The sequence below is a fragment of the Chaetodon auriga genome, chromosome 10, assembly GCF_051107435.1.
Source record: "Chaetodon auriga isolate fChaAug3 chromosome 10, fChaAug3.hap1, whole genome shotgun sequence".
Lineage (NCBI taxonomy): Eukaryota > Metazoa > Chordata > Actinopteri > Chaetodontiformes > Chaetodontidae > Chaetodon > Chaetodon auriga.
The window spans coordinates 8,999,965-9,027,694 of record NC_135083.1 but is presented as its reverse complement, the minus strand read 5'-3'; the positions used below and the strand labels follow the sequence as shown (position 1 = coordinate 9,027,694).

Below are 27,730 nucleotides of genomic sequence, written 5' to 3'. Positions count from 1 at the left end.
CGGGTCAAAGGGGAGGGGTGTTTCTCATATGCCATGCAAGTTCATGAAAAACGGGTTATGTTTTTGACATGCAGGCTGACTATGAATCAGAAACGAGATGCGTCATGTGCAGTAAAACTTAAAGGTGAAGTGGGAGGAGCCTGCAAGCAGAGGTAGGAGGAGCTTTTTTAGGTGGCATGCTGTTATGACACCAGATAAGCCAGACATCGATTTCAAACTAGATGGAGCCGAGAGGGAATTCATTTATCTCCGGAGAGAGGGGGGTTCTTCTAGTCACAATCACATCCTGGGTATCTATCTACTGCTCCTGGATTCCACAGAGCCTTTACAAGGGGACGGGTTAGGGGCTCAGCTAATTTGAATCAATGTCCTCTGCTCGATTGAGCAACCAGTCTTCAGTTTTTTGTTTTTCTTTTCATTTTTTTTTTCCTCCAAAATCCACCAGGAGTTTCTCCCTCAGGAAACCCCTGGACTCCTTTCTCCACAGTATCAGAGTCAGCTCTCAGCCAGACATCTGGCTTTCTTCACCAGCGTGTCTGGCGTTCTTAACTCCTGTCTTAGGAGCTGGTTTACAACAGGAGAAGTTCTCCCTCCTCTACTCCCCAAACCTTTTGTCAGTCAGCGCAAACTGATAGAAAAAGAATATATCACACTTGTAAGTTAAGTGAATCTCAAACTTAAGAGTGATTGACCTCTACGGAGGCTGCTTTTTTTTTTTTTTCTTTTTCCCTAATGTGTACGATAGCCTCGTCTCCATGCTGTGTGCCGTGGCTTATGGATGCACACTCAAGCAGGGTTGACCGCCGACGCTGTTCCCTTCTCAGAGGAACAATTAAGCTTCCTCTCTTCATTTTTGAGAGGAAGGAATACTGTAGAAGGATCCTGCAAGATTCGAACCTGAACGTGATCATGTTAAGAATATAGAGTTTAATATATAGCTTAGTGGTAGTAGAAAATGCATCATTTTGATAAATCTTGCAGGATTTCCTAACATCAACCCTGCTTTTAGCATCATAAAGCTAATGTGTCTATTATCCACAAGCAGTACATGGATTTATTCAACACAAGCCCCACTTATATTTTTTCCTATTTGCGTAATGCTAGCTTGCAAGGGGTTAAAGCTATTGTGGATACTAAAACAGTACGTCGCTTTGTCCTCACACACCAAAATGAACAAAGAAAACAAAAGGAATGAGTGACCCTCCATTTGCAAAGGTTAAAAACGTCATACAAACATGAGGGCCCTCCACTCTGAACGCTCATAAACACACAGGCAAATAGCGGGAGCACGACGCACGTGAGGACGTTACCTGACAAAAATATTCAGGGCAATTTTCCCCACAATTCCTCATTCTAGTTAAAGGGTGAGTGGTGATGCTGGGGGAGCAAGCTGCTGACAATCTAAAAGAGAGAAGGTCGACCGTGCGACAAGACACAGATTAGAGACATGAGGAAAGAGTTTTCAGCCACATAACCACACAGAAATGACTGGAGAGCTCTGGCCGATCTCCCAGAGATAAAGAGAGAGAGAGAGAGGGGGGAGAAGGAAAAGAACAGTGACAAGTTGAGACACAAGGACAGGGCTTTACATCAACAGATAGATAAATATAGTATCAAGTGTTTGGGTCGACAGGCACAGGTTTTCGTTTGAAGATTCATTATCCACATGCGGATGCCGTCTTGATTTGTGCTCTTCAAGGATTTGCTCCGTATTTAAAAAATCATCTTTGATCAAAACTATATTGTATCTCTGTTCACAGTAATCATTATATCCATTTTAACAGAAGTAGGAACCTGAGGCACCTATGCTGAAGTGCACTTAATTTGGGTGTGGAGATCGATTTGTCAAACTTTCTTTCCCTCTTATAATATATGGCTCTGAAAGAATCCATCGCAACGTAATGGGTCACATGGAATAGCCCTCCTGTATTTCACCAGACACCAAATAACTCCCCCCTTTCCACAATGTAGAGCCCTGTAATACACGAGTTCGTCTTGTACCACACACCTGACAACAGGAAAAAAAAAAAAAAAAACAGTTAAAAAGCTCAAAAGCGTTTTCAGCTGCAAAGCCATGCGATTCTACTGACCCTATTGTATTGGTGTGCTAGCGTCACAGCTTTAAAATGATCCTGAAATAAACACCTGCGGTCACAGGTGCTCCTTTTCTGCCCGAACAATTCCATCGTCAAACCGGCAGCCAACCCACTGCTGAATTTCTGTGGAGAATCCGACTGTGCTCCCCTTGCATGGAAGCAGGGGGAGATTGCATATTTTTGTTCCTTTTCTTCAAAAGTTCCTTTGTCTTCAAGTTCCTTTTTGCTTAAAGAGTGACCTGATTAGACAGTGGGCTGCTGGACACGGGTCAGTCCTGGGGGGGGCCAGGAGAGGGCTTTTTTTTTTTTTTATTAAAGGAGCACCAATGCCGACAGAGTCGAAGAGCAGAGGATGTCATATTCAGTCACAAGACCGTCGGATTGTCATCCTCTTTACAAGAACCCACTCCCACAATGTGTTACTGTCACCAGGCAATACACTCAGGGGGCCAGAACGAACGAGCACAAAAGCTGCCACCTTTTACATCATACGTACAGCACCATGACAGCGGAAAGAATAGACACTCCATAATATCCACAAAACCCCCAACATAACCGGGGCCCTATAATCCACATGCCATATATGTCTACTACAGTCCAAACGTCTAGTGCACACTGTACATATATCTGCATTCCCCTAAGCGTTTACACTAGCACACACGAGCAGCTGGTTAGTCACACAGCAGTCCCTAGAGGAGCGCAGGCTGGCCAGGGAGCTAAGCGAGCGAGTGGGGCTCTTTAACACTAAGGCAGGGAGGGTGTGGCCGGCGGGCCGCCCTCCCCTCTGTACACAGCAGTCCCTTCCGCACTTCTCAGCCGCTTCAGTCGCAGTAGATCTTGTACTTCTCGCTGCAAAAGACCACGGGGCCTCCCACAATGCCGTTGGGCATGACACTGGTGTGCTCTGGTCGGCCGGAGCCAGAGCAGGTGAGACTCTGACTTACGTGGGGGTTGTTGGAGGTGCCGCTGGAGGCCTTGCTGCGAGCCTTGGCCCGGCCGGAGTTGCCCCCCCGGCGGGTCTGCTCGTGGTCGAACTCCAGGTCTTCCAGGCGCTGAGTCAGGGCCAGTTTCTGCTGGATGGCCATGCGCAGGAGAGAGTTGAGGGTCTTCTTCTCGTCCTCCGCTGCCGCCAGCTGCCTCTGCATCTCATCCAGCTGAGTGACATACTCGTCACAACTGCAAGGGACACAGACAGAGAGAGGAAACTGTGAAGTCAGGTACATAGTCAGGTTCTTTGCTGTGTCATACCACAAGGGGGCACCGGCAGCTCCAATAATAACAAATAGTCTTTGCATGAATGGAGCAAAGTATTTCCTGGCTTTTTGTTATATTTGCATGAAAGCTATAGCATACGTGATATGTATACTTGAGCTGCATGCCTGTGATACTGACACCAACAGCTCTGAGGACTAAAACAACTGAAACTGTTTCGTGACCTTTCCCCTGGTTACGCTGGGGTTTGAAGCCACCACCAGGTGGAGCCATTGCTCCGCACAGCGCAGACCAGTTGGGACTCCCAGAGCTCCTTCATTATTAACTTATGATTTCATCAGACATTCATCAGCCACCTCCTCCACCAAACTTCACAAACTAAAATGTTCTCAGCTCATTTTGCCCAATTTCTCTATATTTGATTTCCCTCCTTATTTTACCTTATTTTTACTGATATTATCAAAGTTTTAGTATCATCAGTACTAGTAAACGCCATCCTGACCTGTGTTAGAAGTGTCTTGGGTTTAATTGGCTGCTGTGACAGGGTGTGAATGCCATTCACCATCAGGTGAGACCATCTGAGCACAGCTTACAGCTTCTCTGAATAATATGAGGAGCGTATGTGCGGTGGAAGTTAAGAATAGATCACATACACAAAGGATGAAAGCATTAGCCTATAGGTCACTAAGAAGATCCTTTCTACGTCACCTGAGGAACAGGCTGAGGAGTCAGGGGGAGGAGAAAAATAAAGATGGGTGGAATATGGCTGATTACTCCGAGCTGTGGCCGTTCACACCTGATCTGACTTTCCCAGACGGACTGAAACTGTATCACTTCTCACCATCACTTCCATCTCACATGGTGTCTGCCTACCTGCCGCTCAGTACCACTGCATGCTGCACTGCGGCACGATCACCTGTTTCCCTGTGCTCTTGTATATGTGTGTCTGAGGCTGGACAGGTAGAAAAACTGGGTCACCCGAAGGGATTTTGAGGTGGGGGGGCTTATATCTCACTATCCATCTGTTCTCATTGTGCTCGCCTTTCATTTTCACGCTTTTCTCCTACGCCAAACCTTTTTCCCCTTTTTTGTCACCTTGCTCTCTCATTCACCCCTCTTTCAATCCCGTCTCCTCCGCCGGCTCTTATCTTGCCTCTCAAGCCTTTTTTTTTTCCTCCGCCGCTTCCTTGCTGCTGTCTCCTACTGTCTGCCTGCCTGCATCACTCACTTTCTCTCCCCCCATCTTGATCATCCCTACTTTCTGTGTTGCTGACAAAGCGTTCTGAGTGACATTCTCCACTAATGACTGACACGCCTGTATGAAGGGAGGGGTTGGTCGTGTTAGTAAGCAGCGCCTTATCCTCCAACGATGCCACACTAAAACCGCGCAGACATAATTCAGCAGGTAGGCAGCCTCAACCTACTCCCTTTTCTCTGGTATTAAGGTATTTTTTTTTTTTGGGAATGCCCCAACCTGTGGTGACACTACACAAACTCTTTTAGACTTCAAACAGCCACAAGAATGCAGAACTCTTACTTATGCCATCTGTCGTACTGTAATGTCTGCAAGCTTTAACTGTGATATTCCCACTGGGCATGTGAGCTCTAATGTCTGTTTGCTCAGTGGCTGCTTGAACTGCAGCACCATAAAAACATCCAACTGAGATATTATTCTATTGTTGAATCATAAATCAGTGTGTGAAAACCGGAGAAAATCTGCCAGTATGAGGCGATTCTTGACCTGTTTCCCACCAAAATAAACTTGAGTCATTTCTAGATTGAAGTGTGATTTTGTGACAGTCGTCCTGGCTTCTTGTTTTAAGAAGAATATCTCCCAGACTCAAAAACTGCCAGTAGCCGTGGATGTTTTGCTGTGTGTGGTGCTGCACGTGGACTGTGCAACACGTGAACTCTGGCCTTGCCAGACCACCATACAAACACAAACCATACCCTCCCCTCTTGTGTATGCAGTTTGATTCCCAGTGGGACACACACCCAGACAATGAGGATCAGTGCTGCTTCATTAAACCCAGTATGAGATGGGGGGACACCCTGGGAGGGTGGAGAGGGTGGGGGTAGGGGGGGCTGGTGCGCCTTCAGACAGTTCAGCCACTCTTGCGTGGGGGGTGAGAGGGTGTGTGCTTTTCCCGGGAAAAAGAACAGAGGAGTCTATTCCAGAGACTGGAGGGATACAATAGGAGCCTTTCTGGGCTGCTGATGGGGTGTGGTGGCACAATAGCTGAGGGGGGCCGGGGGGGCGGCTGCTGGCCATTTCAGGATGAACAGTCATCATATTCACATCACTGACAAACAAGCACTTCATCTGCATTTTGCTGTGATTACTGACAGTAGCCAATGTCATTTACATCTGCACAAGGAAAGCTCAACTATACTACTATAACAATCAATACTGCCTCCAAAGCACAGAAACACAACAAACTCTTCAGCTGTGGTCTCGTCTGGAGCTTGATTGGTCACGGCGGGACGGATATCATACAACGAGCAGGGAGGAGGAGGCGAGGACAGAATGAAAGAAAGAATGGTGGAGAGGGAATACAGCTAACAACAGAGCAGCGGGATGACTGAGGGTGTAACTTTGAGGAGAAAATGTGACTTGGGCTGATGGGTTGACTGTTAATCAGCGGGAGCAGGAGCTGAGAGCATGTTGAGGCATGTCTCAGGAATGTGAGAGGCAGGAGCTCGCTGTTAACATGACACCAGAGACTGCAGCTGGAGAGGCACACATGCAGAAACAAAGAGAGAAGCACGTACAGACACTTGAAAAGCACTCGACGCCGTGAAATTCTCACAGAACGAAATGCGCTTTGAAAAACTCGAATCTCTAATCTGAGGGAGGCACAGATCTCACAAAGGATCCAACAAAAACCTAAACATTCTTTCAATTCCACTCATCTTTCTTCCTCTTTGTCAAAGACCACACATTTGCATCTAAGAGTTTTCCCCATCTCAGAACTGCACCTTTACAGACGTCGTGGTCATTGTGGTGCTTACAATGAAAAAAAAAAAAGTCTGTCAAATTAGGTTCCTGTAGTGGGCTTTAACTGAAAGCCTGCCCCCTTCCTCTCTTTCTTTTCCAGATGACTAGGGAACCGGGTGTTTGGCGGCGGGGAAGGACGGAAGGGGGGGACGGGGATACAAAGAGGGGGGAGTGTGGGAAACCCTGCTCAGGCGAGTCCCCCAGCCTCTCAAAGAGTCCCCTGACCCAACTCGGTGCCGTATAGGACAGAATTTACATACCAATACGTGAATCCCATAAACAGACAGAATGTAATATATGCATAGGCAGAGCGGTGACAGAATAGTGGGCTCGGAGGCTCGGGGACATCATCATCAGGGGAGGTGCTTTGTGCACAAGGAGGAAAACACATGCGAGCTGTAATGTGCTGTCGATATCTTAAGCCTCTCTCGCGAAAGAGGCTTAAAGACACAGAACCTTCACAATGGCTGCGATTCCTCACAGCAAATACGATCTTACACCTTCCCTTCACCGATGCTACGATGACAAGCGATACGACTCCTGGGCCCAGGGGCGTAAAAGTAATATCATTAGCAGGAGCCGGATCTGGTTCTCTCTTGCTCTGCTTTGCTTTGGTCCAACTAGTTCAGCGTTGCACCTACGTCCTCTGACCATCTGGCTCTGCAGTGCGCCAAAAGCCCATGACAACACACAGACACACTCTCACATTTGCAGACAGGAGTTTTCCTCCTGTTACTAATTGATTAGACACTGCAGGTATATGGAGTTGCTTCAGCAAGTGCACTTCAGGGATGGGTATCAAATTACTGTGTGGGTAAGATGAGGGGCGCCGAGCAGCCCACACGTTCCCTGCAGCCTGTGCAACCTTCGCTCTGTAACACCGTCTGTCCCCACCCTCCTCTTCTACCTCTCCTCCCTCTGCACAGCTTGAGCTTTGCTGTGGATTGTGGAGGAGTCTTAAATGCAGAAGGAAAGACTGTCTCAGCATCTCAGCACGGCCATCTGGCCCAGAGCTGATATTTACGGCGTCGACACCTTCAAAAAAATTCAGAAAGGAAAAGCAACTCAAAAAGTGAGTTGAGCGGCATCCACCGTGGATTCACTTCAGTCACATCTGAAAACACGCCCATACAGGTGAACTCGAGCTCATTTTCTTTCTTTCGTTCTCAATATGAATGCACAAACACACACCCAAATAAACAAACAAGCAGTGTGTGAGCACTTAGTATACTATGTATTTAGCGGTGAATGTGTAATCCAGACCAAGATGAGGTGGGATTATGCACAGAACCTTTGACCGGCTTCTCTGTGGAATCAGAAAAGATTAGGGAGTGTGTCAGCCCATCTGACACTGACACACACACACACACACACACACACACACACACACACACACACATCACTGGTAAAAAACACTACTTTAAGTGACATATTTAAAGGATACCCAGATTAGATACCTTCTGTGTTTTCAGCCTGTATCAATGCCAGAATGCCGTCCTGACCGCAATTCTCAAAAACAAACAACATGCTCCTTAAACATGTCATATTACAATGATACCACAGGGACATCGCCAGCATGTGGTAAACATGGAGTACATGATGATAATGATCTCAGATTACCTGGTTATACTATGCATAGTCTGGTATGGTGCATGTGCAATAGTTTCAAAAATTGATGTTACTGCTGCATCTTCAGGCTTATCTACAGCAGCACAGCACACCAGCGCCGTTTGGGATTCACGCCAAACCACGCGGTAAAACAACAAAGGCTGCTTATGGGACAATTTCCTCTGGAAACAGAAAGTGGGCAAACATTTTGTGAGCTCAGGGCTGTATGTCAGATAAATGCTTTTGTGTTTAATTTGTGTCTCGGATGAGTGGGACTTATTCTTCAGCGCCGGCCTCTGAGCAGAAGGCGGCGTATTTCTTACCGTGTAGCGAACATGGCGCGCAGAGAGGAGAAGGTGGCGGCGTCTTCCTTCAGGGCTTTGAGCTCATTCCTCAGTTTCATCATGGTCTCGGTCACCATGGCCTTTTCGTTCTCATACTTGCTCTTCAGGTTGGCCAGAGCAACTTCAGCTGTCTGCGGGCGGACGAGAGGAACAAAAGGGTTAGAGCAGCTGGAGGGCGTCGGGGGTGCACTTCCTGTCACAAGAAGCCTGTTTAATATGGACCATACGACCTATTTTTTTTCTGTTTCTCAAGTCATTACGGTAGCCCTGTGGTCTGTAGCTGCTATTGTTAGTTGCTGGTTTAAAAACCATAGGTGTGTGGTTTACGAGGGGCTTTCATGTCTGTGTTCTAATGGTCACCACACACACTTTAAAGGGCCACAAGAGCAACTGCACACACACATCTCTGGGTTATGGTTCTTTGTGCTTCGGAGGGCTCCTCTCCCATCCTAACCACACAGATACTCTGGACAGCTGACATCATGAGGCTGCTGGCTCCACCAGTGTTTGTTATAGATCTTGTCTGCGACGCATTTGTTGCAACAGCTGAGTAGACCTGAAATAGCTGACACCCTCTTCTTCTGTTTCTGTCCTTCAAGCGAAAACTGACAAATGTGGCTTTACTTAGTTAAACAGACATCCCGAGTGCACAAAAGACAGAAGGGATCAACCAACCTGCTTGTTGGCCTTGAGGACGGTCCTCAGGGTTGCAATCTGCTCCCTCTTGGTGCTGAGGAGGGATTTCAGTTTGAGGATCTCCTCCATGCAGGCTTCCTTGTCCTTGTCGGCCACAGTGCCCAGCTCCAGAGAGGCCACCCTCTGGCGCGACAGCTCTGTGGTGCGGTCCACGGCCAGCTGCAGGTGCTTGATCTGGTCTCTGATGATGGCCACCAGATTGTAGATGTTCATGGGCTCGCGGCGGTGGTCAGACACAGGAGAAGGCAGAGAGGAGACAGGTGAAGGGGCTCCGTCACTTAGGTCGGTCTTGCCGGGCTCAGGGAAGAGGCCCTTGGTGAGCAGGATGGGAGAGCGGCGGCCGCGGCCCTCTGGGCTGCTCCGACCGCCCTTGCCCTCCTTGTAGAAGTCGAGCATGACGCGGTTGGGTGTCTCGTTGTTGCACATGCAGACGTGGTTGTAGAGGGTGGCCAGTTCTTCGCTGAAGGTGACCAGCTCGTCCTGAGCCACACTCAGACTGCCCTGGGACTCGCCTGCCACATCGCTCAGCTGAGGGCACAGAGAGAAACGCGTCAACGAGGCACTATTTTGTCTTAGAGAGTTTATAAAAACACCAAACCATCAAGCACATTAATCAGAACGTCAATATAAAGAACAACATGTCACCTTGCGCAGCTCCTTCTCTAGCTTCGCCTTCTGCTCTCTCTCTATGTGACTCGACTTCTCCAGCGTTGCCAGCTTCTCTCCCAGTGTTGTGACGTCGTTCTCCAGACGGGTGCGCTCCTCTTCGTAACGTGACTGACAGGTCTGGTATTCTGCCTTCAGTGTCTTCAGTTCCTCCTTTAGCTCTCCCGCCTCGGACACAGCAACCTAGCAAAGCAAGATCAATGATGGAGAAGATTTAAAAGTGGAGTGCAAACGCAGGCAATGTGTACTCTAAGACGTTTAATCTGGCATGTCATATCATCTACCCTCTGTTATAAGAGGACAGGTACCTTGTACTTGCACTCCAGAATTTCAGGTCCATTGATGTCCACCTCGTAGTAGTCTCCGTCTTCATGGCTGTCACGTTCTTTCTCGTTGTCCAGGGCAGACTGGCGCTCCTTGCTGGCCTGGAGCTTGCGGATGGCGTTGAGGTTCTCCGTCAGACGATTCACCTTCTCCTGATGCTCTGACAGAGCGCCGTTAGCCTGCTCTAGCTGTTTCTGGGAGTCCTGCAGGGTGGACACCAGGTTGACCTTCTCACGCTCCATCTGAGGGGAGACACAAAGAGCAATAAGATGCAAGGTCATTATACTGTGTATCTATAATGAAAGTACAGTACTCTCTTCTTGGCTTATCACACATGTCACATTTGGGTTCCTCGGTAACTTGATGATGTGAATGATTCTTGCTTTGAAAAAAGATCATATTAAATCAGTGGATTATCTGTCATGTGTGTAACTCTACCCACTATCAGGCTTGTGCTGCCAAGGTATGTGAGGCTCATTGCCCAGTAGCCCAGCATCAGAGTCAAGATGACCTTGACAATTTGCTGGACTGGGTTCAGCTCAGCGCTGGCAGGGACCCTGGGCGGGTCGTCTTACATGCATGCACACAGTTGTGCTGATATAAGCACGGAGCTATTTCAGAAGCTGATCTGTAAATAATATAAAAGTATCACGGTCCTGCTCAGCTGCATACATTTTTCATTAGAGCGGAATATATAATGATGATTAATTTCAAAAGAAGATGGAGCGTTCGGTTAAGATGGCTTGTCGTGTTCAGGAGCACCCTATCTGACATTCCTTTTTATCACATACGACGTGTTAAAATGCAAAGTGTGAACACATGAAACTGTGTCATGAATGATGCATTTCACACAATACATTTAATGTTCCAGTAAGTCAGCGCTGACACTTGTGCTTTCACATATTACAACATTACTTAAATTTGGAGGAGGGGTTGTTTGCTGCTAACACCATCCAGCTCCTGCAGAATCCATACTGGATGTTGGTACAGACTGCCAGGGTATAACAGGGTGATATCCAAGCAGCGGATGTCTATTGTTGATCATTGAGTGCCTAATCAATAGAATGAGATAATGCAGGAGAGCAACGAATGACTACAGGAAGCTTTTTGTTTCCTCTGCTCTGATTCCTGCCTGGAATTTGTGGCACGAGCTCGCGCGAGGCCACAGCAGAGAGTACGACCTGCTGCTGAGTGACGTCAAACATGGCGCCTGTCACAGCCCGCCAGATTGGCTGCGATGGTCAGGTTACGAACCAGAACCGGTGGCTGGCATTGAGGTAACTTCTGGGTCACACATTAATCCAACAACCGTGTTTGTGTTTGATGAGGGAGAAAAAGAAAAACCTTAATCCCTTGAACCTAAAAACAATTATTATCCACAGGTTCACAGTGCTTGCTGGTAACTATGGTGCCCAGTCAGGCGTGGCCTTGGGACTCATGGGGAGATGAGCGAGCAGATGGCAGGGTCCGCCGGTGCCACCACCCGCTGCCTCGCAGCCCAGCGGAGCCTGAAGGGTATGTGTGTGTCTCCCTGGATTAACTTTGCTGGAAGGGGATTTAGATCCGTGCAGCAGCCGGGGTCAGGGTCTGGCCCAGGCCGGCTCCACTGAATCACACCTCCACCCTACTTAAATACATAGTTCTGCAGTCTTGAGTTATTTTCTGGTAACTACTGTCTAGTTTGTTTTGAAGACAGCGCATTATTTGTAGGCTATGACAAACCATAATTAGGTTAGAAAATAAGCAGACACATATCACCAGTTGAAACTCATTTACAACATAATCTGTGAAAGCACTCTGCTCTTGGGCAGTCACTTTAACGATGGCTTGTCTGTAGAATATTTACTGGAGCTGGATTGCAGTGGTCAGCGATACACTCTGCTCTTAACAATCAGTGTTTCCGGCTGATGAAGAACGAACCTGCATCAGCTGCTGCTTGAGCTTCTGGATCTCTGAGATGTTGAGCTCGCTCAGCAGGTCGTCCACGAGGCTGGGCGCGGGGTGGAACAGCTCCTCCTTCTTGGGCATGGAGTTGTCGTAGGTGATGGCGTTGGCCAGTTTGGTGAAGCCGTTCTCATACCCGTGGAGAGCCTCGTCGTTGTTTGGCTCGGTGGCGGCGTCGTCGCTGAACTTCAGACCGTCCAGAGAGATGCTAAGAGGGCTGAGGGGAAAAGGTGAGAACAGTGTGTCATTTAGCGCTCTTTACTGGGAATGGTGAGGCCGACTGAGCACCTTGTTTGTGTTCTTTTCTTTTTTTCACCTGTGATACAGAGTGTCTCCGATGCTCATGTAGTGGGACAGCTCTTTCCTCAGGGAGGCTTTCAGCTCACGCTCAGTCTTGATGGTCTCCAGGGCCTCGCCTAGCTGGCGCTCGGCAATCTCCTTCAGCCGGATGGCATCCTCCAGCTGGCTGTTGAGGAACTGAGTGTCCTCCTCCAGACGACGGATCTCATGCTTCAAACCCTCAAACTCCACCTGGACAAAGGAGGAGAGGCAACACCATGAACGAGTGTTGAGCTGACAGAGAGATAAATGCAGCTAGATGCAGCTCCAATAGAAATGAGCTGGTTCATGTGTGGCAAACCAGCTGGATCAAAAAGAGTGAAATTATTCAAGATAATGTTAATTATAATCGTATCCATTTAATTTCCCTTTCTAATTAGTCTTAAGTTAATTGGATTTGGGAATCTTTTCTATGCTGGATGTCTACAAAAATGGGAGCTGCTTTGTTTCATGCCGTCTGTGATGAATATAGAAAACATAATCCAAGATGACAAGCGCCTATGGAGAGAATTAACAGCTCAGGGATAAAAGCCAGCATTAGAAGGAAATATCCTGCTTAGAAATTCAGCTGTTTTATGTTTGCAGATGTGCAAAGGGGATTTTTTTTTCTTTCCACTTATTTGACTGAACCCAGTAAGTGTGTTTTCTACCAGGAAGTGTGAGAATCTTTGGTCTCAAGCTGTTGAAGAATCTCACTTTTACAAGCAGGCGGCAGCTCCAGGCATTCAAGAAAAACCAAATGCGGCTGCTTATCTCGTTGCTGCTTGTATTATCATAATCAAATCAGAATACTAAAGCGCTCATGTGTCTTCTGGCAGTCTAATCAGTACAAGAAGGAGACAGACAGAAATGGTGTCTGGGAGGTGGAGGGCCTGTAGGACTACAAAGATGCTGTAACACAGCAAATAAAGAAAAAAAAAACTTGGATTAGACGCCTGAAACTACCAGTTTTACTAAGCCAAACTAAGACTGTGTGACGATGACCAGCAGCGAAGGCAAATTTACCAAGAAGGGGACGTTCTGCTCTTATTCTCCAACCTCTTTCTTCTTATTTTTAGACTGCAACACCACCGCTCTCATTGTTAACATGACTCAAGCATGCTAAGAGCTGCAGCCCTGCTGGATCCTCACCTGGCTCTGCTTGAGCATGGACACCTGCTTCTGCAGCGAGATGTTCTCCTCCTCCAGCTCGGTGTAGTCCTGCAGCAGGCGAGCCTCGAGGAACTTGTACTCCTTGATGTCGTCGCGCAGCTGATTCCTCTGGAGCTCCACCATCTGGCTGTTCTGTAGGGCCGAGAGAAGGAGGACAGGGGGAGAAGAGGAAGAGCTGTCAGTGACCAGTATTTTATCTCGGGGGAGACGGTGATTGATTGGATATCGTTGCTTTAGTGTAACTGTTTGTGTCACGTTGGCTCTTTAACACTCTAAATCTCGCTAGATAAGAAAGGGCTCCCATCTGGCCAAACCCGTTGTAAGTGTGCGTTTGGTGTGTGTGCCTGTTCATGTTTGAGAGGGAGGTGCCAGGTGTCTCTCCGGGCAGTGGGCCACAAGTGTGCCTGCCTGCCAGCTCTGATGGCACCAAAGAGTCTGAAGCCTACTTATCTCTCTCATTGAAACAGGCATTCAATGGTAATTGGCTAATTTTCTAAAGAGGAGTTAGATTAGCCTATACAAGAGGACACAAGGACTAATCAGTGCAATTGAACTGAACTGGAAGTTGTAGAAATCAGAAGTGTGCGAAAAATGTTACAAATTCTGACCATTTTTCGTTAAAATCTGCTAATGCTACCACAGGTGATGCACAAAAAGTGTGGCGTTTCCTAAGCAGTCGTTACAAGCTAGCGCTAACGTTTGAAATGTACTGCAAATGTTGCTGCTGCTCAGGAAAGACATCATGAATTATACAAAGGTTAGATATCTTACAGACATGCTTCCCCCCCCCCACCCCGCCCCCACAGGGATCTGATCAGCTCTACTGAGCCACCTGTCCATTAGCACCTCATCTACCGCCTTGTTTAACCCTCCATCCGCTTCTTCCAAGGTTTACCACTGCCCTCCCACCCCTGCTGATCCCAAAACATAAGAGCCCCACGGGACATTTGGGTGGGGGACATCTTAGCCGGCAGTTCTGAGAGACACAGATAAAAGCTCTGAAGTAAGGCGATACTCACTGAAGGAGGGTGGGCCTCACTCTTTTTCGATTCAATAAATGACTGTGTACATGTAGAGAAAGGTGGGGGGGGGGGGCACTTTGAAATAGATCTCTGTGTTCAGCACTGTCTGAACTGACCTTGAATGTTCATGTGTGCAAGCGAGCGTGTCACTTTTAGTGTCCAGGTGAATGCAGTGCATCTCTCCGTCTGCATGGATTTGATGGAAAAGCTTCAATCTCCACTCACACAGCTCATAATATGGTTCGGATTTGCAGGTGTGTGGGTTTGTGGCCGTGTGTATGTCTCTCAGGAGAGTTGGCAGGGATTACCCAATACCAGAGGGACAATTAACCTCCCAGTCCCTTACCAGGTGGCCCCTTCCTCTCACGCCGTCACCATGTTGGCCGCGTCACAATCCCTGCTCTCTGATCATTTCGGTGACCGGAGGAAGTCACGCCTGAGAGGCTTTCACTTGCGGGCTTTCTCACATCACCGCTGCCCTGAGACCGAACACGTCTTTTAATAACTAGATCATTAGTTTGATCCCCTTAACAGTCATGTGCTCGGATCCCTTTAAAGACCACTTCCTTCTCACACACTATCTATACTATTTATAACAGAGTATTGGACAATTATAATTCAGGCTCCAAAATATCTAATGTGACTCGGGAGACTCACGCAACTAAAAACAATTTGTTTTTGTTACTCTCTTTGTAATTCAAATCTTGTCTTCCTCAGAGAGGAATTCACCGACTCAAATGATGCCGCTAAATCCCCACTGATGAAGAGTACATGCTCCTCGTTTGCTCAGTGTAATAATTAATCACTGTGTGCGGGGCTGAGTGGAGGCTGACGTTTGAAGGGGCATTAATATTCATAGGGGTTTTGCGCATGTCTAATGAGCGTGGGTGTTTGCTGTGCGAGAGCCCTGATGTTGCATGACTGCATTATGCATGAGCTTACAATACAGATCAGTCCTGCTGCTAAGCCTCTGTGACTTCTGAGAGGGAGCCAAATTCGAGCTAAAATGAAAAAAAAAAAAAAGCTGGACTCGCTGAAATCATTGACAGATCCAGATACTCGAGGTGTCGGATTTGCGGTGTCACACAACATATAGACAATTATTTGATAAAGACTTTCAACATTATCATTGCACTGCAGGAGTAATCGCTTGTTTTTAACTCAACAGAGCTGCACCAGCTGGTTGTTCAGGCCTTTTCCTGGTCAGGGTTATGTGCCTCAGCTGGAGGGTCAATGCTGTTCGCTCCCAGTGAATACAGGGCACCACTGAACCTGATTAAAGCCCTCCTCCGATCTGATTACAATGCATATCGGGGTGTTGACCTTTCACCCTGCTTCCACATCCTCTGCCACACTGAACCCCTCAGAGATTGGGGGCGGGGGGGGAGGGGTGGTGACACTGTCCTACTGCCAGACAGAAGTTGATTTGAGTAAACTCATCAGGGTTTGCGGTGGCCATGTGCGTCCCTGCTACGAAGTGTGAATAACATTAAATCATATGAGTACCACATGGTGCTTGTGTGATCGTGTGTGTGTGTGTGTGTGTGTGTGTGTGTGTGCGTTCAGACACTGGGGCGAAGGCCACCTGAGGTGCCACCAACAGAGCGCTTACCAGTGAGAAGCCTTTGACTATGTGTGGTTAGTGACGACCCCCTGCCTGCTGTGCTGTCACTACATGTGACGTCTGGGCAGCTGCCGGAACACGCCCACACACCACACACATACAGACGGATGTGTCACTTCCATGCAAAGTGGGTGGCAGTAAAAGCACCTAGTTGTCCAGCCTTACCATAAACTCGCAGGATAGGCGTGGCATATTAGATGATGAATAGGTCATGCATGTGTTGTGTATATGTATGATAAAGTTTATTGTGTCTGGGTCTGCAAAATGTCACGAGAGCTCACATTTCGTTGGGTCAGAGCTTCCTTCCAGCTGCACGAGTACGAGCTCTCTCACTTTCAACTCTGCAGCTTTCTTTTCTCCATTAAACTGCTGTTGACAGCATGGTGGGGCTGAGCCTGCTTATATCTCACTAAAGCTCTGAGTAATTTCTCACCACGTTTGAGCTGCTGCCACAGTGGCAAAGTTTCAGGCTTAACACAAGTGTAGATTAGGAATGTTTTAATGCTTTGTTAAAGGCTCTGTTCTGTTCTTAATAACTCCAGAGAGGCCAGCTTGCATTTCTGCAAAATCCATATTTACTAGCTTCTCGCCCGCTGGTTTGGTTCCCTTGAAAGTGCTGCCCAGACTCCCAGATGGCACAAGACTATAAATATATATTTTTAATCGTCTTTCTGCCTTTCTCTCTTTCACACTCACTCCACTGACCTCCATTTCACTCTCCATCCTGCTCACTTCAGTAAAATGCACTGGATTTTATGTTCCAAAATTACTTTTCCTACAAAGTGCAGAGGAGCTCCCAGATGGTATGACACCACGTGCAGGTCGATACTACCTTTTTTTTACCCTCTTTCTCAGCTTCGCTTTCTGAAAGTACTGACCTCCATTTTGCCGTTTCACCGACATCACTGCTCTCATTTTTCCTGCCCCCACCTCCCCTGTCTCCTCTGACTGTGTCACTGTGCTTTTAGAGGCCATGTATCAGTCACAGTTGAATTCCTTCCTCATACCGAGCTTTAGCTCCATCATATCTATCTCTGAGATGTGGACAGGGACAACCATGTTCATGTCTGCTTGTAGATCTCTAATGATATTGTTCTCAAGAGAGCTGATGAGAAAGCTTTTTATGTCCTGTAGGCTCTGCAGCACCTCAAGGTCACGTCAGCCCGAGTTAGATCCAACTCTACCGAGCCAAACCCATCCTTGGATTACCTTCCGGAGAGGCGCAAAATGAATCGCAGATGCAGAACAGCTCACCCCTCCCCATGTGGCTGTAGACAGAGCAAAGGAATAATGAAGCTCAGGGGCCTATTGCTACTGTCAGAGTCGAGAATGTGGGTGAAAGCAGATCTGCTTTTATCCTCCTCTTCGCTGCGAGGAACTGTCATTCTATTCAGCCTACCCAGCCTCTGTCACGCCGAGAAAACACAGTCAAGGTCGCACTTTTCAACGACACAATTAAAAACTTAGCAGTGAAAGGAACCATGCAGTGCACGGTTGATGGTACTTTGCCCAGTGTGTGACTGTTGAAAAGCCCACAGGGTGAAAGCGTTCCGCATGCACTTAACAGTGAATAAGGGATTTTTAGGTCATTTGGACGAGAGTGGAGAAATGTACACGTGAGCACGTTTACACCCATTAGTCCAAGTGAATGTGTAGGTCTGTTCGTATGTGTTGTTGATTTATTCGGATCCATTGATCGGGCGTGGAAACCCTCTTTGGTGCAGCGAGCCTGGGGCTTTTATCAAGGAGGCCACACTTTCAGAGCTTCCACAAAGATGACACCAAAAGACAAGCATTATTAGGGATCAATGGCAGATCTTCTAAATGTATTTCAGAGACGCACCCCTCTTAAGGGCTAAAAATAGCCATCAATCTGTGAGACATGTGGCTCATGAGGCAGTAAGCAAGATTAAGTGATGTTGGGTGCGGTGGCCAGCTAACCCAGATCACGTCTGGAGGCTTTAGAGGAGGCTGTGGGTCACTCGTGACAGCAGTAGTATCAATGGATGCAGAAAAAAACAGGAAATGAAACTGCCTGGGTTTTTTTTTTCCACACCTCCTCTCTCCCACTACTCATTAGATCCCCCTGCCTGTCTATACCACCCCCTCCCACCAACCAGCACAGGACAGGAGGTGATCTGTCTTGGCATTAATGTCACAAGAAATAACAAGACAGTCGACATCGACATCCCAGAGCCCTGTAGGAGTCTTATTGGCCTCACGTCAGACGATAATGACGGGGAGCAAAGAGCAAACCTCCTTGGCTCCTTTCACCTCTCAACTCTGACCTTTCAGTAATCTACGTAAAGCCTCAGCACTGTTGTGACAACTGCACTTCTGCTCTCGTGTCCATCTGCCGCACGATCCAGCCCCTGAAAACCTGCGGCCTCGCGCTCCAATTTCTTCTGATTGCAGCAGCAACAATGGGCTTCCTCTCCATGAGCTTCTGCCCTCTTCCGACCTTTAAAACTCATCCCATCAATGCGGACACCTCCCTCCCTCAATCCCCCGCGTCTCTGTCTGGGGTTTAATCGAGTCAGTTGAAACAGCACTTAAGTTAATGTTTGACAGCTACATCCACTGTGTCAATGAGGTGGAAAAACCAATCATGTTTAACATTTGACTGGCCTCCACATTATGGCAATTGACAAAAGGGGCCAAAATGTGTGTGTCTGAGGGAAAGATGGTCCGAGCAAGTGAATTATTTCAGGATGACAGTGCGTCAGCCAGCACAGCATCCCAAGTGATGCAAATGCAGACAGGAAGTACAGCGCAATCATGTGGTCATGCTGAGGTGGGAGCACATTTCTCAGCGTTGTTATCTTAGTCTTTGAGTGATAATTGGCTACGAGGCAGGCAATGGGGATCCCCATTCTGTGAGGATAATGGCAGCCATCACTGTAGGCACATTCCTCTCAAGACATGAGATTGAATTTAATGAAGTCATGCCTATTAGAGAGCGCCTCCTTACGATGTTACTGGCTCTTTTGTGGGGGTTTAATCCTGTAGACTGCACCGTAGCAGTGAAATATGTCTTATCTGTGCTTGGGGCCAACATTGGAGTCTTTGGCATGAGAGACTGCCTGGGAGGTTTAAATGTGACGGAGGTATTCAGCTGAAATGCTGTAACTAAGTGGTTGTGAATAAATTGGCCTGTATAGACACAAAAAACGTTTTACACTGAGTGACGCTTCCAAATGGTGGAATTATGACATGAACTAGTGATTGATTTGTGAACAGCACACAGTCAAATTGCATTTTGTATGCCTTTCTGGGGCCTTCATTCAGCTGTACTGATGCCATGAAAGCTCTGAGTCTATATACAACTTCGAGATATGCAGAGGCAAAGAAAAAACTTTCAAACGAACACAAACGGCAGCAGTTTCAGCCTGACTGTCAGTTGCATTCCATGTTGAAATTGAGTCATTCAATCGCCCTCCTGACTCAATCTGATTAGCCATGCTGTCCCCCCACCGTCCACCACTGGTGGCGAATTTAAACCTTTCTCCTTCTCCAACGGATTTCAGGCTTCCTTCTCTTCCTTTCGTACCATTCTCACCCCCCCCCCCTTTTCTCTCTGCCTGAGCTTCTGGGCTAATTTGAAACCCAGGAGACAAAGGCCTCTTTCAGTCCCGTCAGTCTGGTCACAATGCCAGCCTCAGTGCCCGGGCTCCCTCCGTTTGCCTGCCACACACACGCCTCCTAGCACCCACAGAAGTACCATTAGAAGGGTGTCATTATCTCCCATACATGGGGCGATTTACACTCCAGCCCCTTTTATCTAGCCAATTAGAGCTGGCTTGGGCCCATGGTGCAGCATCAGGGTGTTTATAATGGGAATGGCACCTGCAGAAAGGCCATCAGCCAGGCCACCAGTGCAGCACCAGTTACCAGATATGCAGCAAACAGTGTATTCCCCTGTCTCTCAAAATTTATTGTCACGGTATAAGAAGTAAATAACCTCAGCTGGGAGATTCAGAGGCGTAATGTCCTTGTAGAAACTCATCATGCTCAAGTTGGCTCTTGAGCGGCTGCAGGCAGTAAATTTTTACCCAGGGGAACTCCTGTTTTGTTTCAAAAACACGGTGAGGCACATCTGGCTTCCATAATGCCCAACTTATATCAACTTAGAGGCAGAGCTGAGCAGCAGCTGACCTAATTATAGTGAAATTTGGAGCTTTTCCTGAACTTAAGTCGTGTGAGGGACGTGCCATTTTAAAGTCTTTTTCACTAATCTCAGTAAGAAACGCTGCTGACATCTGTCTCAAGCAGTGAGTCACAGAAACACAGCGGTGATTTCTGCAGCTGCTTCGCCAAAGTCTTTTGACTCACAGAGGAAGAGAGCCCCTTTTCATTCACCCCCCCCCCCCCCCCCCCCCCCTTCCAATTACACTGGAATTACCAACATGACCTGCAAAACAGCGGATCAGTGAAATCTGCTGTGCACAAACACGGAAAGATTTGGAACGCTGATGGGTTTAACTGCCACAGAGAGAGAGAGCATTATACAGACGGGAGAGAGGGGAGAGGCTGGAAATTAAAAAGATGTGCTGCATTGGTGCATGGGTGGAGAGGTACGCATGGAACAGGTAACGCTGATCTGAACACTGAAACACAGATGTGATAAAGAATACCTGCACAAAATACTGATATGATGCAACGACGCAGAACATACTGGAAACAGAGGCCCTTCCTGGTTCAGTGTGTGATGAAGGATGCACATCTGGAGCTCTGACTGTCAATAAATCAGGTTAAATCAAGCACGAGTAGTCTGTTCCTTCCCTCCTTATAAAACCAAACTCCTCAAACAAGTTGCTCCTTCAAACCTCCCTCTTTATCATTCTAGTGAGAGTCTCCCCTCTGCCCTCCTGTCAGATTCTGTTCATCTCTTTTCATCCCTTTATGTCTCCCTGTCTTTGTGTCAAACAGGCTTCCTCAAAGCTCCCTCCACCCCCCCCGAGCCAACCTGCACTGCTCTCCTGTTAATTCAATCCCCTCATCGCCGGCTCCATCACACAACATCACACATGCACGGCCATTGGCAAAGACACACAACCCACGCTCTGCACCGCACCGCATTCTTGTCTCTTCTAATGAGGTCAATTAGCTTTGACTCTATGGAAATGGAAACAGTGAAGGGGTCCGACATTGTCAAAAGTGGGGCGCAGACAATAAAGACTTGCATTATGATAGTTAGGGAGGGTTTCCTGGGATGTGTGAAGGGTATTCTATGATTTAGGGAAATAGCTTCAGCCAAACAGATTTTGGCTAACAGGCTCGTAAAGGGCTTGTCTGCATTGAGTTTTTATAATGAGCCATGCCACTAATTACCACAGCTCGGGCAACAGGTTAAGCATTATTATCATGCAACGGTTCACACAAACTTAAAACATTAATTGAATAACTACTCATGTAGGATCACGCCATCCTTGGCGATAGAGCATGTTTCCCATGGCCTCAGTGTTTTTCTTCTATCTGTAATTATACCTCCACCCTGCATCACAGTAAGGGTGGAGGACATCACACGAGGCTTGAAGCTAAGGTGTTGCTTCAATCAGCCTGGGCTCTGTCCTCCTGTCATTACAGTTATGATTAGTCTTGTCTTAGCACGTCAAGAACACATCAGTCGTTGACTCTGTGATCACACCCTAAATAATACAGGTTTTGACGGCGACTTTCAAAGTATCAGAGGAAAACGATTGTAAGTGCAGTAATTACACAGCTCTCCAGCCTCTGAGAGGACAACTCCTCTGCCTCTTCGCTTGAAACTCGATTCTTTGCGGCCAATAAAACCTAATAAAAAGCGAGAAGCTCTACGTCCCAGTTTCCTCCTGGGCTCAGCTATGAGCTTGAGATTGATCAGTGATGAGCATCTGTTATGTTTTCTGCAGCTTCAGACAGATAAATAGCTTCAGAGGATAGCATCGACAAACATGCCCATCGTTCTCAGTGGCTGCAGGCAAACAAGAGCAGACAGCTTCAGCTCAGAAGTGAGTTCATTTTCAAAGCACCACCCTGATACAGTGTCCTCTGATGAACCTCTTGTGTTGATGTTACAAACGTCCTATGATACATATCCCTCTGACTGAACTGAGCAGATTAAACTGTAACCGCCTTTTTAAAACCAGGAGTAATTCTGGGATCATTTTGGATGCGTCACCCTCCCCCCCACTCTTACCTCTCTCATCTCTTGGGTGATGGTGTTCAGGCGTTCGTTCTCAGACTGGGTGTTGGTGAGGATGTTGCGCGTCTGACGGAGCTCGTTCTGCAGTTCCAGGACCCTCTGCTCGTAGTAGGCCTCCTTACAGGCCGACTCCTGGATAAGAGACTCCTCACGGCTCTCTCCATCCGCTGCCACCTTCCTGTGGTTGGAGTAGGCTTGTCCAAAGGCCTGGAGATACAGTAAAGGAGGAAAAGGGCTGTTGGTTAGAAGCTATGGAGTTAAAAAATATGGGAGGATTTGCTGTTAATTTATTGTTAATACTATTACCAAACTAGAGATATGTGTAAATGAGCGGATGGAGCATTAACTGGATATTAAAATTTTGAATATGAGGATTGACAAAGGTTTTACTTTGTGATTCAGCCATTTTAAAGTGACATTAATCCCTACTGCTGCAGTTCAGCTGAGGACTGGGGTTCAAAAACCTCCCAAAATACGGCCGTCGCCCCGTGGAGATAATCATTTCGGCTCCATCTGGGCTGCATCATCCCGTCTTCCCCTTGCTCCCCCATCTCTCCCTCCCCTACCCGCAGGATGTTGGCCTCCCCTGCACGTGCTCTGCAGTGACTCCACAGATGGGAAAACCAAACAGGAAAAGTAGAGCAAATGGACGAGTGTCTGGTAGATCATGAGAAGCCTGTATTCTAATGCTCTTAATACCGCAGGAGATCATAGCATAGAGGATGGGAAGGTCAGCAGATATGATTTGATTTTTACGCACTGAGGGGGGTGAAGTTCATGAAGATTAAATAACTATGGTGACATATAGGCCAAGGCTTCCACCCTCTGCAGGGGGATATTCTCTGTCGAAAGGCTGAGAGCAGTCACATTGTTTGACTGTGCAACAGGACAGACTGTTCTACTATTATAAGCGCTGCCTTAATTTGGAGCTTAATTTGTTGATGGCCTGCAAGGCAGCAAATATGAACAGAGACAAACATTTACAGAGAGAAGCAGGGAGATCTTAACTGCAGCAGAATCTAGGTTAGGCGACTCTCTCCCTTCTCAAAATAATCACCCCGCTGATTACAGATTTCATTTCCAATCCCTCAACCACCAGCAATCCGATGGAGATTCTGATTCTCATCTCGCCTCACAGCCCGAGCGCAGGCGGTAATCTGGAATCACCTGAGGCACTGAATCTGACCTTGTTTGCAGCTACAGCGCGCTCGCTCTCTTCTCTCCGACCTGCTACCCCCTCACATCTGCACGTGACTGGCTGCTGCAGGATTTTCTGCATTTGACTGCGTATCGCATTAATCCCAGTAATTCCTTTAGAGGAAGGAAAATCTGGAAAATTTGTATTAGTTGAACTGGCCTACTTGCTGGACTTAAACGAATATGTGAATGCAGAAAACTGGTTTAATGGGTTACAGAAGAGCGTGACATCATGTCTCGTGCAGGGTGGCTAGTACGTCTATCACATTCCAGGAAAGATGATGGTCCACACTGGAGATAGCAGTGATGAACAGATATACTCTCACACTGAGGCACAATATGCTTTTTTTAGAAGCAACAGATGATTCAAAAGGTGCCAACTTTGTCAGCAACATGAGGAATCTGTACCTCATCTTCAACAAACAACTGCATATTAGCACATACCTGATTGTGCTAATACACTAAAGAGAGTTTTTTTCATTTGTACAGATTAACAGACACCTTCCAACATTTTCAACCCAGTTACTGTAGACCAAATATCGACTGATCAAACACACTGGAGCTGGAATTACTTGATGAATCAATTAGTGAAGTGACAGAAAAATGGAACGGAAACTATTTTGATGATTGATAGTTGCTGCCCTACAGCACACACTGACTGGACGTCACCTTCAATGGAAGAAATAAAGATAGTAATCATAACTTAATCACTGGGAGCTGCTTCAGTAATCTTGTAGCCAAGGTTCACATGGCTGTTCATTGACATCCACTCGGTCAATAAGTAACTAATGTTAGTCACTCTAAAAAAAAAAAAGGATTTGTTAAATAACTTCCCTCATACCTTCCCCACCTCCCCCCTCCTCTCCAAAAGTCGCACCATCAATCAGCAGGAGTTTGCATTTGATTAGAAAGTCATTACAAGAGGCAGGATTAACCCAATCAGAAACCAGGAGAATCCCATCATGATAATCTTGGTGCATGGTGGACGTCAAAGGGACTCCAATCAATCCAATCTCAGAGGCCTGTCCTTCAAACATGCAGTAGAGCCCCCAGCCAAAACCCACTGGCCCAAAGCCTCTAATCTCAACTCCCCAAGCGTGGGTTTAGGCTACTTTTTGGGGAGGGTAAATTGGGGACGCACGCGACCAATCTTATAATCCCACAGTGAGCTGCCCACCCAATTTATAATTCATCTTTAGTTTTGCCATATGTTGCAGGTTTTTTCCACATTGGACATGTGAGCATGGATTATTAATCTCTTGTAAAGCTAATCAGAGGCAGGTCTTTAGTCATTAGCACGCTGTCTGGACTGGATCTCCCCACAGATTGTCCTAGCTGAAGGCTGTGGCTAACATTGTGAGGCTACATAAGGAAAAGTCAATAATTCAAGAGATTTATCCCTCTGCAGAACCCAGTATCTGTTCCGGATGAGTGCGTACATTACGGGCTGAGGTTAGACACCCTGCTGGGCTGGTCTTTATGATGTGGGCTGCCATGTGCAGATCAAAGTGCGTAATCACAGCGATCAAGAGCACAATGTGATTGAGGAGTTGATAAAATGAGACGGGTCACATGAGATCTTAGTTCTTTTTTTCACTCAGCTGTCAGAATTATTTCCATTACTTCCCCATAGATTGCTCACACCATAACAGAGACTGACGAGTCATAAGATTAGCACATGGAAACCTTCAAAGGTATAAATAAAGACTCGTGCATGGGTGCGTGAATGCGGACTAGCTTGAGGAACGAGCCCGTTGCTATGCCTTCGTTTTTTATTTTAGCTGAAGGGTATATCAAAACACTGGCTTCTTTGGTAATGAAGTTTATTTTACACCCTGGCGGTTAAACACAATCAATAATGTTGGTTTATATTTCGGCTAAACAAATGTTGCTATGACAGCGCTGACAGGAAAGCTTTGGATTTAATGAAGAATGGTTGTGTGCCTGTGTTTAAAGCATGCTGGAGCAGGGTGTAATCGCTGCATTGTCCTCTAATCTGACCAAAGACACAACCTTCAGAGGCAAAGTCCACTGATTAGAGAGTGGGACAAATCAGGACTCAACAGTCAATCACACCTTTGTGCTAAGTGATCCCTGCTCAGTAACAGAAGCACATTGCTGAACGCTGCTAATGTTCGACACCTTACACGGTCTAGCAAGTTAAAGCGGGCAGAATATAGGTCACAGAGTTCATTCTGGTTTTGCACAGCTCAGAATCCTCCTGTGCACACTCCTCTGATCCGGTGAGTCATGAGGGAGATGGGCTTTGGGTCTCTGACAGGTAGCAAACAGATCAATACCGACGGTCTCAGAGGCCCCGTGGAGCTGAAGTAAACCGAATCTTAAATTCTATTTTCAGTTTCTGTCCTGTTGGCAGAGAGCACAGGTTCTGTGGCATGAGAACAATGAGTGGCCAAAGATGCAACCAGAGATACTGTGCAGAATAAAACTAATGGGTCCATTCAAGTTAATACACACACATACACAAGAGGCCAGGAGTATGCAATCAATATGAGAGAGTCCTCTTGAAAATCCCTGCCTTAGGACCAAAACCCAATTAGAAAACTCTGGATTTGGATCTGATTCTTCTATTTCTACTCCAGCAAGCATCATCTCATTGTTACGGTTTCCATTTAGTCCCCTGTGGTCTCATAGCCCGGATCTAATGGGAAAGTAAAGCTTTCTGCACAAAGAGCAGGAGGAGAGGCAGACATAAATGGAGGAATGGAAACAGGATAAGACAGAGAGAGGAGTCAGTCAGCTTCTTTGTTGCTGAGCCAGACTGAAAGGAGCTGCGATCGGAGTAGTGAGGAAGACAGAAATGAAGCAAAAGATGAGCACAAGCCTGGAGACAATGACTGACAAAACCTGGAGGGGAGTAAAACCAGAACCCCAGCGGGGTGCTTTTGAAGGGAAAACCAAAAGAAAATATGAATAGTAAAAAAAAATGAAGCCAACAAAAGTCTCATCTAGTGAGGATAATTTCTGGCACAGAACATAAAGCCACATCGACGGGGGAAAAAAAGCCCACATTAAAATCTGACAGGACGGAATAAAAAAAAAAAACCAAAAAAAAAAAAAACATGAAGGCTTCCCTTATCCAAACACTGATTTTGAGGCATAATGCTGACAAGATAATCTCACTAGATGATGCCAGATAGGGCACGGCAGGACACGCCTACCAGACGACGCGGCCTCGTGATGCAGATCTGCGATATGAGAACGCATTTGGCAAGACTTGTGGAGTGGGCTGATGTGGAGCTGAGATTTTCCAGTCTCTTCAGCTACATTCTTATGCTATGACAAAGACGGTGCTGTGATGAACGCTGAACAATACAACGCTATGTCATCCAGATCTGTTTGGTTGCTCATACAGATGGTGTGAGCGCTGGGGTTGACCCCGGATGCCGAAGCAGCGCTCCAGCAAACACTGAAGGCTGGTCAGAGTTAGTCATTGTAGGCGACTGCGCAGGAAGAGAGTTGGAGCAGAAAGAAAAAAAAAAAAACCCCGTAGTGAATGGATTCGCCTGCCTCGTGAATCGCAGCTCACGTGGAGTCACAGTTTGTGATGATAAACAGAGACGTGCTCTCGTTCTCCCTTTCCATGTGCAGTCTCAGGCCACTGCACAGCCTGCGACTTGGAGGGGACAGATTGCTTCGAGGTGTGTGTCGACGCTATATTTAGCTGTCCACTATCAACTGTTCATAATACAGATCTCGTGGGGCATAATGCTAAAAAGCATCTGGCAAGCCAACATGCATATGACATAGCACTGCCGCCTGACCCCCTATTCTACACTAAAAAGCCTCAGCGCTCTACATTTCATTTGCTCCTTTAGCACACAGTACCTCACTGTGTTATTTCTGCGTCAACAGGCTGTATAACATGTTTCTGTGTGAGGCGAAAACACGCGTCACGTGACAGCCTCTGCTTGTTTTAGTTAACTCACTTTACTGAGAGCACTGTCGCTGATTAGCGCACGGTATGCCAAAACCAATGACACTTGCTTTAATGAGTAACAGAGAAGCTAATTATTTACCTCAGACTTCACTCTTCAGTGGGGATGGGACGGAAACGGAAAAGACAGAGGTTCATTTTCTGCTCTTGACAAATCCGTGGAGGTTATGATTCACTCTCCGCTGGTTTGAATTATCCCCCTCCTGCTTTCCTGACAGCTTCTCAACACATCCTCAACTCTAAATCCTGACCGTTCGAGCAGGGATTTTCTGTGGCAAAAGTATAAGAGGAGAAACTCTTGGACATGTAGAAGAAACTGTCATGTTTAACAGTGTGCGAGGTGTCATGTGTGCCGAACAGAAGGAC

General features: G+C 47.0%; 1 protein-coding gene across 3 annotated transcripts in view; it reads right to left on the bottom strand.

Moving 5' to 3' along the window:
• bicd2a (BICD cargo adaptor 2a) overlaps positions 1 to 27,730 on the bottom strand; it is a 40,673-nt gene that overhangs the window by 484 nt on the left and 12,459 nt on the right. The window contains exons 2-11 of one of the 3 annotated variants that reach the window (XM_076741318.1): positions 22,204 to 22,416; positions 13,359 to 13,511; positions 12,205 to 12,419; positions 11,865 to 12,105; positions 9,929 to 10,186; positions 9,600 to 9,803; positions 8,934 to 9,482; positions 8,238 to 8,389; positions 3,041 to 3,272; positions 1,311 to 1,401 (exon numbers count right to left, since the gene is read on the bottom strand). In XM_076741318.1, coding sequence (XP_076597433.1) covers positions 1,354 to 1,401; positions 3,041 to 3,272; positions 8,238 to 8,389; positions 8,934 to 9,482; positions 9,600 to 9,803; positions 9,929 to 10,186; positions 11,865 to 12,105; positions 12,205 to 12,419; positions 13,359 to 13,511; positions 22,204 to 22,416 — 2,265 coding nt within the window. In that variant the 3' untranslated portion in view covers positions 1,311 to 1,353. Of the gene's footprint in view, positions 1 to 1,310; positions 1,402 to 2,290; positions 3,273 to 8,237; positions 8,390 to 8,933; positions 9,483 to 9,599; positions 9,804 to 9,928; positions 10,187 to 11,864; positions 12,106 to 12,204; positions 12,420 to 13,358; positions 13,512 to 22,203; positions 22,417 to 27,730 lie in introns of those variants that run through there. The other 2 variants (XM_076741319.1, XM_076741317.1) reach the window with 2 other exon arrangements.